Source organism: Python bivittatus, unplaced genomic scaffold (genome assembly GCF_059951505.1).
Source record: "Python bivittatus isolate LINGU-HERP-01145 unplaced genomic scaffold, Pbiv_v1 ctg000390_np1212, whole genome shotgun sequence".
Taxonomy (NCBI): Eukaryota; Metazoa; Chordata; class Lepidosauria; order Squamata; family Pythonidae; genus Python; species Python bivittatus.
The window spans coordinates 493,002-504,872 of NW_028277070.1; the positions used below are offsets into that span (position 1 = coordinate 493,002).

At 46.8% G+C, this 11,871-nt stretch overlaps 1 protein-coding gene across 1 annotated transcript; it reads right to left on the reverse strand.

Moving 5' to 3' along the window:
- Positions 1–58: 58 nt before the first annotated feature.
- CRKL (CRK like proto-oncogene, adaptor protein) lies at positions 59–11,268 on the reverse strand. Its single transcript, XM_088143720.1, has 3 exons — positions 10,772–11,268; positions 9,276–9,735; positions 59–2,950 (listed from the first exon to the last, which is right to left on the reverse strand). Exons 1-3 carry the CDS (start codon positions 11,128–11,130, stop codon positions 2,816–2,818), a joined length of 954 nt encoding a protein of 317 aa, XP_087999846.1. The 5' UTR covers positions 11,131–11,268; the 3' UTR covers positions 59–2,815.
- Positions 11,269–11,871: the final 603 nt, after the last annotated feature.

An 11,871-nucleotide genomic window follows, 5' to 3' on the forward strand; every position in this document is an offset into this window, starting at 1 on the left:
AACCACTCTTTGAAATGGATGACAAGCTTACCTGGAAAAGAAATAGGACAAGAATTCCTGCAAATTGGATGAATGTTTTATTGAGAGTATACAAACAGGGCACTGAACTTCTTTGCTTGATGTGGGACCAGTAGTGAAATATATTAAGAAAACAAAAAGGCACTAATTTTAACACATTTCATGTGTTCTAAGAATATATTTAATACTGTTAATTTGTAGCATAAAATAAAAAGCAATGACAATCCCTCAAATAGGATGCAAAGTCCACAAATATCAGAAGCTGCTCCATGGTGAGCAAGAGCCTTGGTCCACCTAGTTCAGCCTGGAGAAATGGACTGGCAGCCTATCTCCACGGGGGTCCAGCAGGCATCTCCCAGCCCTCCCTCAGGGCCTTCTCCAGGCAAAGCTGGTGCGTTCACCTGAGTCACAGCCCCTCCCAACAGCTTTTTGCTCAAAATTAAAATGATACTTCACTGCCTTAAAAGATGTAACACAGTGAAGTTCTGTGAACCCCAAGGCTACCCCTTTCCTCTATGGAATGGCAACCCAACAGTGTCACATTCAGCTGGAGATACCAGAGAAATTTATTACAGACCAGGCAGCCAAGCCAGTCCTCAGATACTCTCATTCTATTCTATCTCACTTCCACCTCCACCCGCCCCCCCCAAGCAAAGTAAAATAAAAATGCACATGAAATAGCAGAACAAATGCTTTTCACCCCTGAACAAGACAACCCCAAAGACCTTGCTTGTTTGATTTCAGTCAGGACTTTCCTTGTGAGGGAGAGCTCTTCTAACCTCCCTGCTAATCTGAGGCATCAGTTGTTGCAATGAGGAAATGGAAGACCTTCCACAGTCAATATTCCAGCTACTTGCCAATTTGAAGGTAAGCCTAGGCACACTCCTTATCAATTAGCAGAACTAATTTCTGAGTGACTTTACAAGGATTCCACTTCAAGGCTTTTAATACCTTACATCAAAACACACAGACTGAAAAGATCCTCACAATTATCCAGAGTAGCTGGTTTCCCCAGGAGGATCTCTGAACACACCAGACATAAGCAAACAGCAAGGACAGTTCATCCTTGGTGACATTCACAAATGAGAGCACATCCAGCTTTTCTAGGTATGAAAAAACAGAACAGTAAAGTAGCAAACATTTGGATGTCATTAAAATGTACCATCAAATTCATTTAGTATGTTACACCTGAACTGCCTTTATCAGCTCTGATAGAAGCTGCTCCAAGTCTAATCTCAGATGGGTGTGAAGGCCATCCACTGCCCACTTCTCTTCCCGTGGCCTTTGATAATGGCTTGAGACTCACTTGCATAGTTGTCTGTGAAACCCTGGGCAGAAAGCAACCAAGGGTGGAGCTAACCAAGGAAACTGGGAAGCATTGGCTGTTCTACAGGTAGCACAGCAGAATCCCGACTAGGTCCTTGCTCTCTCTGCAGCTCATTGAGACAAAACATTTATACGCAGCTTAGATGCTGCCCTGAAGGATTGTTCATGAGGATTAGGCCAGCTGTGCTGCAGAATTATTGTAGGGCAGACTGACATTTAGTGCAGCTTAAATATTCCTAACACAAAGCTCAGTAGTACTACTTTGCAGTAATTCAAACATGCCCAGGCACTTTCTAGAACAGCCACATTATGGTCTATTACAGAGGGTCTGGAAGCATCCAGGCAAGTCTAATTCACAGTTCTTTGGGCAGTAAAACTGTATTCCTTTCCCCAGACCATGCTGGTGAACTGAAATGCTTCTCTCTAGACTGAATTGCTCCAATTGCTTCCCTTCAGCACCTTTCATCCTCAGACTAAGGCACTTGAATACTGAGTTGGACACGTAACTCCTGAGGTCCAACAGCTCAAGAGACCAGTACCAGTGAACTTTTAAAAACATCACTTACGGAGTCAAGGTCTTCACATGCTAAAACCAACATTCAAGTTTCTCCATTATCATATTTCATTGTGTTTAAACTTAGCACAGAGAAATGAGAGATTTTACAATGACTTTGCACTCCTGTGTCCCTGCAGAAAACAAAGGCTGAGGAGTATCTTTTCAGTTACTGTTGCATTCTCTGTAGCTGATTATCAATGCTTAGTTTTTGCTCTTTAAAAAACTTTTGATTTTAAAGGAGTAAATGTAGTTTCACCAAAGCTTGCACAAGAGTTTCTTCTAAAAGTTATATCTAGTGCCTGCAGTATCACTGCAGATCTAAAAAAACTGAATCGAACAACAAAGTTTAGGCAGGTAGATGGCAAACAAATCAATTATACACAGTTATAAAAAGATGATGAGGAAATGCATTTCTCAAAAAAAAGTTTGCTGTAATTTATTCTAAATCAATGGCAAACTCAAAAAAAAAAAAAAGACTGTCTTTGTAGCACAGAAGCATCAATAATTACCTAAAGACATAATTATTCTAACTGCTTAACCTGATTATATGCTCTCAAGTCTTCCATGCCTCATAAAAATGCATTTTTATTATTGTTTGGAGTTAGACAAAGTTGTTTAGAATTCTCTTCCTGAGCAAAATATCCATTTCAGCCAGGAACTGGATGTTTCAACCCCTCCCCCTCTGCCTAGATAGCACCACTATCAGCTCACAGTCCAAAATCCTTCTAGGAGAAACTGCAAATGCCGGACAATTGGGTGCATTCCAAAGAGAGACGTCAGGCTGTGAAATCACTGCAAGATGGAAAAATGGGCAATTGGCAGTCCTTATGATGTGCCATTAACAACCATCACACTTCAAATGATGCTCAAGATAGCCAGAAAAAGGAAGCAGCAATGTAGAGATGGGCCAGCAGATCACTCATTTTCATCAGGATTCTGAGGGTCAATTATTTTGACATGCGTGAAAGGAAAGAGCCCTTTTCTCCCATGGACTTCTCCTTCCCACTGACCATTGATATTCATCCTTGTGACCTTCACAATGTCACCAACCTGCAAAATGGAAAAGCAGTAAATATAAATACATACATACATAGAACAAAGCTGGAAAGGTTTAAGTTATTTCTTCTTACAAGAATTGCATTTCAAGAACTTTCTTACGTTCCTTCAATTAATTTGAATATACCTACACACTAACTCACAAAAGGAAATGCCCATTAGATCAGGTCCTCAAGCCCACCTAGGCCAGCCTTCTGTGTCACCAGCTGGATGCATTTGGGCGACCATCTGGATGGCCTCTTGTCCTGGGCTTCCCAGCCACCCCTACTTGAAGCAGGCTTCCTTTGAGTCAGAAGGTCAACAGCCTCAGCAGCAAATAGAGTTGGCTCCTCCACACACATCCAGTTCTCTTCTAAAAGTGCCCAAACTGGCTGCCATTTCCACAATGGCTGGCAGCCAATTTCATAGTGTGATTATGTGCGAAGTCAAAAAGCGTCTCCTTCTTGGGGTCCTGAATCTCCCTGCGTTTGTTTCAATGGATGACCTCAAGTTCTAACATCGTAAATAAGGAAAAATAGATTGAATAACTGACTGGAATTAAACAAGAAGCTTCCTGAAGTAAATCAGAATTATTTTTTGATTTTGTGAAAATGTTACAAACCAATTTCTTAGAACTGAGTTAATTCAAAGTATATTGAATTATATTATGAGACAGCTAGTTTACTGCCTCCCCCTCCAAAATAGAATTTCCAATTTTTTAAAAACTTGGACTATCCCATAATCTGCATCTTTCATAGGCAAAAGTGTTAACGTTGTATTTGCAACCCAGGCTTTCCATATATATCTTGAGCCATTAAGTGCAGGTATCGAAACTGATCCCAACACAAACAGGGATCTCATTACTTACTAGGATGTCAATGAGAGACAAAGAATTTATTTTATTTATAATTGATTTCTAACACACACCCCTTCCCCACCACTGGCTAATGACTCTGGGTGGTTTACAGAGGATTAAAAAGATTAGTAAAATCAGCAGCAATAAAAGACGTCTGTGCCAGGGAGGAAAACACAAGATTAAGTATACAACATCCAGTTACATAACAATCACACAGTTGGAAGAGCCAGATCTTGAGTGGTCTCCTATTATGACAATTATGATGTTAGATTTTGATGCTACCTTTCACCCAGAAGCTCCCCCTTCCTATTGTTCCCCACAACCTCCCTGTAAGGTAGGTAGGGGTGCGAGATTGTGAGTGGCTCAGAGCTGCTCAGGGAGGACCCGATGCCTCCCTGGTTCTCTTGAGCTGAGATCAAAGAAAAGCATCTGTTAACTGGAGAAACTCTCTTGGTGGGATGATGATGATGATGGATTCATTCCTTGCCAGCAGCTCTCCTGCCCTCAAGCCAACAAAATGTGGTCTCTTTCTCTTTCTATGACTCAATTCAAAGTATTTATATACAAAAAATGGTTTGAATGACAAGCTTTGGGAAAGCCCTTCAGAAACCCTCACAAAAAGGTGGGTTTTTTGGTGCCTAGACATGTCCTTGCAATTTTCTTGGCAAGATTTCAGAAGTGGTTTGCCCCGGCCGCCTCCTCCTCCTTAGGGCTGAAAGTGAGTGACTGGCCCAAGGATACCCTGCTGGCTTTGTGCCTAAAGCAGGACTAGAACTCACAATCCCGCAATTTCTAGCCTGATACCTTAACCACTACATCTAAGTGGCTCTCCACAAAAAGATTAGCATTAATATAAAGGATAAAAGAGAGGCTTCTTTCCAAGATTCACTTACCCTTCCATTAAGTTTATATAAGAAAATTGCCACCCCATTAAAAAGAAAAAAAAATCCAAAGACCATTCCTTGCACAGCCAAAAGAAATGCAAGCTGGGCAAAAGAGGCCACCTGAGACCGCAGACTTCACTTGCCCTTCATATTTTAAGTAAAATCTGCAAGTATCCAGAGGGAGAGTATAAGTCCATTTTGTCAGCCTCTGAATTAAATTCTTAAAAATGGTTTGTTTGCCATAATTAAGATAAAATTATAATGTATCATGAGGTTAAAAAGCAGTATAGCAACACCATAACAATATGGCAGAAAATGGAAAAGTTTGGTTTTAATACTAAAAGGTTGAGAGGAAAATTCTTTAGTCACAGAAAACGAGGAAGTGGGGAATCCCTCTTTAAAATTATATAATCAAGCAGTTCATTTGGACAGACGATTTCATTTATACTGGAAGAAAGAGCAAAACAATGGATTCAGATAGAAGACTTAAAAGGGTTGGATAGCTATATGAGTCAAAGGTTCTTTTTTTCCCAAAGGATCTTGTAAAAATAAGCAATATAAATAATATATTTACTAGGGCTATGTCTCAGGTATGGAAGAAGAAAAGTCTGGAACTGAAAAGGGGTAGCTCTCCATCATCTCCCTTGATGGTTCATCCTGATTTTTGATTCATCTAGAACAATCCCATTCACCTTATGGAGACGATTGTGATGGAAGACATGAGTGAGGAGGTCCAAGGTCATATGGAGGGGGAGAGGAATCCCAAGCATCTCCTCAGCCCTCAACCAGTGTGTGTGAAAGTGAAGAGGAGGAGACTGGCACCACCCTAAGGAATTCAGAGTGTTTAGTTGCTATCATTGGGGGTTAGAGTTAGACTGGCGAGATTCTGTCTAGTAGGTGTAAGCTAATAAAGTAACTGAAATGTTCCTGAGTTGTCCCGCTGAATTTCTTGGGCTGAACCTGACAACAATGCAGTTTATATATAAGAGAGTTTTATAATAATTGAGTGAATCTAAAGTAGGCCACCAGATGTCTTAGTTAATGTGGATTCAACTTAAATCTCTTTGCAGCTGAAAGTAATACATAAATGGCATTTAACCCCAATATGAATTGTGTGTGTGTGTGTGTGTGTGTGTGTGTAACCCTGAGTTGGGGTTATTACAAATAACAGCACAGAGGACCAAATCATAATGTTATCAAATCTGGAATAATTATACACGATAGAGTAACAAGGTATAACAATGTTGTGTTAACAAAATTATTCCAAATGTTGTGAACTTGGAATGTTGTTGGAGTAAAATAAAAATAATTTAAAAAGCAGTATAGCAGAAAATGAAATCAGGGACAGTGCTAAAACCAAGAGAAAGCTTAATTATAGGAAGAAAGATGAAGAAATAGTAAAATTTCTTCTCTGGACCCATAGCCGTTATCTGATCTTTTAAAAACCTTGCAGAGAGAGCACTGATACTCCCCATTAGAAGACCGCTGTCAGGCATCCTCTTAACTTCTTTAAGGACAGATTTTAGATGGCCTGTGAGGTGTCGTCATGGTGCTGGACTAGGAGCAGAGACACCCAGAATTGGGTCTACCTTCAGCCACAGAAGCTTCCTTTTGGAGCCCAATCTACCTCAAAGGGTGGCACATATGTTAGGTATTTATAAGGCTGGCTGACTCAAACAAGGAAATGGGAGGCAGTACTATGCATCCTGCCTTCAGTTCCTGAATAAATCTTTTTCCTCATTAATAGCAGCCCCTTCCCAAAGAGAAAAAGGCTGCAGTGAGCCATCCACTGGCCTGGGGACAATTCCTCACGCGCTGGAAAGAGCAGCTGCGTGGAAGACTGACTCCAGGGGTGCCATCCTTCAGCTGAAACGGCAACATACTGCTGTCATAATCTTGCCCCACGAGGAGGCAAAGTGCTTCATCAAAATCAGAGAAAGATTAAAATGGCTTACTTCTAACTGGAAATGTTGGAATGGCACATCACAGATTTGAACATGAGCATACAGGCACTGGTGAGGAAATGGTGGGAAGCCATTGGGAAGAATGGGACGGGGACAGGCAGGGGGTCTATTCTACGCTGGGATATGCCGAGATGATCAAGGAACAGAGGTGTAGGCCAGGTGAAGGGGGTAATGGCAACAGCAGGTATCTTTTGGGGGGAGGGGTGGAGTGGGAGGGGCAAGGCTTATCAGCCATATCTACTTGCCCCATAAGGTCACTCTGGGTTTTTTACTAGCCCAAAACTGGAACAACAAAAATATTCCAGGTTTTATTTTGTCAAACTGTGGTTGACCCAGAACAGTTCAGCGAAACTTGCAGAACATAATGTATTTATTTCACATTTGGAACTAAACAAATTCCCCTACTCCAAGTTCTTGGAGCACATAGGTACCAACAAATCAGGCCGGGCCTCCATGGACAAATAACCCCCCATGTGACATCACCTAAATAAAGGAATACAAAATATCCTTAAAGCTGAGCTCAACTCTTGGCAACTTCATGGACAGTGTTCCATGTGCAGTGCAGTGTTCTTGGCAGGAAGCAGGAAGTGGTTTGCCACTGCTGTCATCTGAGATTTTTTGTCAACCTCCCAGTCTGCAGTTCGCAGCCTTAAGGTTTCTTTGTGGGGGAGGGGGGGTTGTATCTCATTAAATAAGACCAAAGTCAGGCCATGTTTAGCTTCTCAAGATAAACCAAGCATCAAAAATCTCTACCTGCAAGCTATTTACAGGGATTAAACACCACCACTTTGGAAACATCTACAGATGAACCCGCCAAGGAAAGTTCATATGGAAAAGAAAGGAGAGCAGAAGAGTCCTCTTTCATCATGAATCATTTCCTGGGACAACTACACACACCCAGATGCACAATGTGGCTGCAGCTATCTCCCATGTGCTGCCACCCTGTCTATCTCCTTCTTTCTTTCCTCCCCGTTTTCTTTCTGTTCTCCTTCCCTCTATTTCTCCATTTACAACATTCAGCTTTCCGTTAATAGGCAGCCTGTCATTCAGCCAGCTAATCAGCCCTATCCAGTTCTCTCGGGCTTCTAGATGTTCAGATGTTTAAGACACAAGAAGAGCCTGGTTGGATCAAGCCCTAGGCCCATCTAGCTGAGCATCCCATTGTGTATCTTCGAGAAGCTCCTAAGCTTGGACTGGAGGATGAAAGGGCCCTTTCCCTGCTGCTTCCCAGCAACCAAAATCACGGGCAGCATCAGAGGAGCAACAGACAGACGGAGTGGAGCGTGCTCATGAAGTTCTGCTCAGGAACAATCCAGAGATGCCAGAAAAGGCCCCCCTGGTCTGCAGCTGGTACACCCTGAAGAAGCCTAGCTCTATGGGTTTCCCGCCACTGGCGATATGGCGATTCAGAAGCCAGACAACGGACCTCACTTGAAAAAGTATGGCTAGGCACTAAAAGGGCAGTTCACAAAGAATGAATAGTATCACCTACCTTATCAACTGAAAAGGGAGAAAACAATCAGTTTTGGCATTTTATTTTTTTAAGTTGAATTTAACTATCCAAGCACCCACAAGCTCAGGCACCATCTTCCACAGAAATTCCAAAATAACATTATTTGGAAAAAGATCATCCAACTCCTTTCTCCACAAAGCAGGGCTGGTCCACTTCTAAGGGTTAGGGGCCACAGTTAACTGCCTGGAGGGTCTTAGGAAGCCATTTGGTAGAGGTGTAACGTCACCACAAGGGACTTGGTTGACATTTTTGGTGCCTTTTTTCCTGGCCTGAGTGGGAATTTCCTGAGTGGGAATGGGAACAGGAACCCCTCTGGGAGACAAACTGCTATCATCAAATACCTGTCCTATCTGAAAAGCAGCTATTGTAAGTTGGGCAGCCATATATGTTGATTAAATAAATGTTTTTTCCTGCTGAATGTTGGCAATACAATCTCGGGTTACTGGGGTGCTGCATACAGTTTGCTATAGTTTACTGCCTCACAAAAAAGTATCTAAGGATATTCTGAAGAAATATTTTAAATCACTTAAAACATAAGAGAATAAAACGTTGCTAAGATGCAGATAGTAAAGGCCAAATTCTAGCTATATCAATCAGCACAGAGCAGAAGGAGAAACAAAATCAAAAGTGTGGAGCCCTTGGTGTTCTCTGAGCTTGGTTATTTGCTTGCAGAGGTTTCATTACCTGACTAGGTAACATCATCAGTGCTAGTGAGTGTGGGGCTTGCTCCCTGTTTATATACAGCAGCTTGCTCTGCCAGTGTTGGTGGGGGTGTAGTTTTCTCCTTAGTGATTTAATTTAATCAAGGAACACCCCCACCAATGGCAGAAACACCTCCAGGGACTGCAATGCCTGAATATGCCAGCTGCATTGCCCCACACCAAGCCTAATCACAGGCACAGAGTTTTGCCAGGGGTGTAGGAATTTTCCCCAAACAGGGCTGGCAGGCCACATTTAAGAGTGACTGTAGGAGGTGGGATAAAACCATCCAGCTATTCACAAGTCTGTGAAAACCACAGAGCAGAGAGAATGAGTTAAATCCATGTTTTTGGGATAGGCCCTTCCAACTGGATGAGGCAAATGAACTACGGTGCACTGAACCTGCTCCAGCTGAAAGGCTTACCTCTAATGCCAAGGCAGTCTTGTCATAAGCACATGGAACCCTCTTTTGAATGGCTTTGGCATAGACTGGTCCATTCTGGGTGGATGGCAAGGGGCTGATGACAGCCCCAGGAGAGTGGGTTGCACTGGGAAGAGGGCTCGAGGTCTGAGGCTGAGCATAGGCATGAGCGGGCTCGGGAATCCCATAGCTATTGGAATTCCTGCTGCCATGCTTCCCATGAGGAGACGATCTCACAAGCTTCTCAACGTAAGGAACAGGGATCATCCCAAGGCGGCCGTCTTTGTTTCTGGCACTCCACCACTGGTCTTCAGGCTTCTCTATGATGACGAGTATCTCCCCCTTTTTAAATGGTAGATCCTCTGCATCGTTACCAGGAAAGTCATAAAGAGTCCGAACATATTCCACATTCTCCTCTGCAGCAGGTGCAACGGAGCCAGTACCAGAACCCATCAGTGGATACCTGCAGACGACACGGGAATTATTCAATCTCTTAAGAAACAGTGAAATCCTCCTAAAATTATCTTGTTCTCTAGCTACCTCATTGCTCAACTACTGCAAAGCTGTGAAGGAATGGTTAGATGAAGGCCGCGCTTGAGGAGATAAGCATTCCCTTAGCCCTCAACAGGAGCGTGGGAATGCTTATCTCCTCAAGCACAGCCTTCATCCAACCATTCTTTCACAAAAGCGCTCTACATGGGGGTCCTTTGAAGACCACTTGGAAGCTTCAATGGGACCAGAATCTGGCAATATGAGCAGTAACGGACCTGCCTTGGCAGGCACATATGACACCACTGCACTGGCTACCGGTTTCCTTCCAGGTGCAATACAAGATGCTGGCTGTCATCCATAAAGCCCTACACGGCATAAGGCCAGTTATCTGAGGGGCTACCTCCTATGGCTCCTGCCCAGCTGATACAAGCCCACAAGGATGGCACCCTTGAGATCCCTTCAATTAACCGGGGTCATCTTTCGGGACCCGGGGGGCACACCTTCACTGTTGAGTGCCCGCCCTCTGGAACAAAGTTCCCCTGACATCCAGGTGGCTCCCACCCTGAGTGCGTTCCGTAGGGCCTTAAAGGCTCAGCTGTTCTCCCAGGCCTCGGGTAGGGTGCCTGGGGCCCCTGGCCAGTTTTGCTGGTATATGGCTTTTAGGCGGTTGGCCAGATTTGCCATCTTGTTCTTTATTTTGCCCTTCTTGCCCTTTACTCTCGTTGCCATATCGTGGGGCGCCCGGAGTCAGGCAGCATCTAAACCGAACGCGTCCAGATGAACACGCGCCTCGTCTCCGGAGAGCCCCAGGGACATCCGTGCCTAAACGGGAGGCCCGGCGCAGCTCAGCTGACGTTTCCCCGAAAGGTTTTCGGCGTTACGAGCCTCTTAGGGCAAGGGGAGCAAGGAGCCGAACCCGCGAGGCGCCCGGGCCCGCCCCCGCCGCGCAGCCCGCGGGCCCCAGAGGAGCGGCCCCCGCGCAGGGCGGCCGGCCGGCCGGCGCTGACCTGGGGGCGGGCTCGAGCAGGGTGGTGGTGTCCAGGTAGTGGACCTTGTAGAAGTCGAGCAGGGCCGGCAGGTGCTCGAACTCCTGGTCGCCGATCTTGAAGCGCCGCCCGGGCAGCGAGTTGATGATGTAGTGCGAGACGCGCGCGTTCTCCGAGACCGAGAGCACGTAGTCGCCAGGGCAGGTGGACGAGTCGCGCACCAGGAACGTCCCGTGCCGCTGCCCCTGCAGCCGGCCCTGCGCCTCCGCGCGCGACAGCGGGCCCGCGTACCACGACGCCCGGTCCGACGCGTCGAAGCGGCGCGCCGAGGGCCCCGCCGAGGGGGGGGGCGGCGGCGGCGGCGGCGGCGACGACATCATGGCGGGCGGGGCTCTCGCGCCGCTGCTCCGGCCTTGCCGCCGCGCCCGCCGGAGCCCGCGCCAAAATGGCGGCCGTGGCGGAGCGGGGAGGAGGAGGGCGCGCGCGCCACGCCCGCCGCGCAGGCGCCCCGCGCCGCGCCGCGGCGCCCCGCCTCTTCCTCGGGGACGGGTGGGGCTTCCGGCTGAGAGGCTGTTCCTTTCCCATGGGGCTCCGCGAGGGGGGCGGGCGCCTCAGGCCACACGCGCTTTGATGGGCCGCAGCCGGGGGCTTCCGCCACTCTCCCGGGCCGGCGCCCTTTTCTTCCGCCCGAGCGGAGTCCTCTGCCCGCCCTGAGGGCCTCGCTCGACTTTGCCCGCTGCCGGAGCCTCTCGGGCGGCCCGGCGCCGAGTCCGGGAGCGGCCGCGCAGGCCGGGAGGCTCTCCCGCCTCGCCTCGCGCTCAGTCGGAAAGAAGGCCGCCCGTGGCCGCGCTGCACGGAGCGGCGCCGGGACGGTCGCCGTGCGCAATACGGCAGGAAGTCAAGGAGTGGCGCGTTCCCGGGTTACCCGAGCGGGTCCGGGACGGGAGCGCCACGATGACGCTCGGCCGCCACCCCGTCAGCGCGTTCCAGAGGAGAGTCGCGTCCCGTCGCGTCCTGCTTTGGGCCCGTCATTTACGAGGCTAGAGATGCCCGATTTTCTCCCCGTGGCGGCCGCTTGCTTTATTTTTCATTTGCCAAGGTGACTTTTGCCCAGCGCCAGA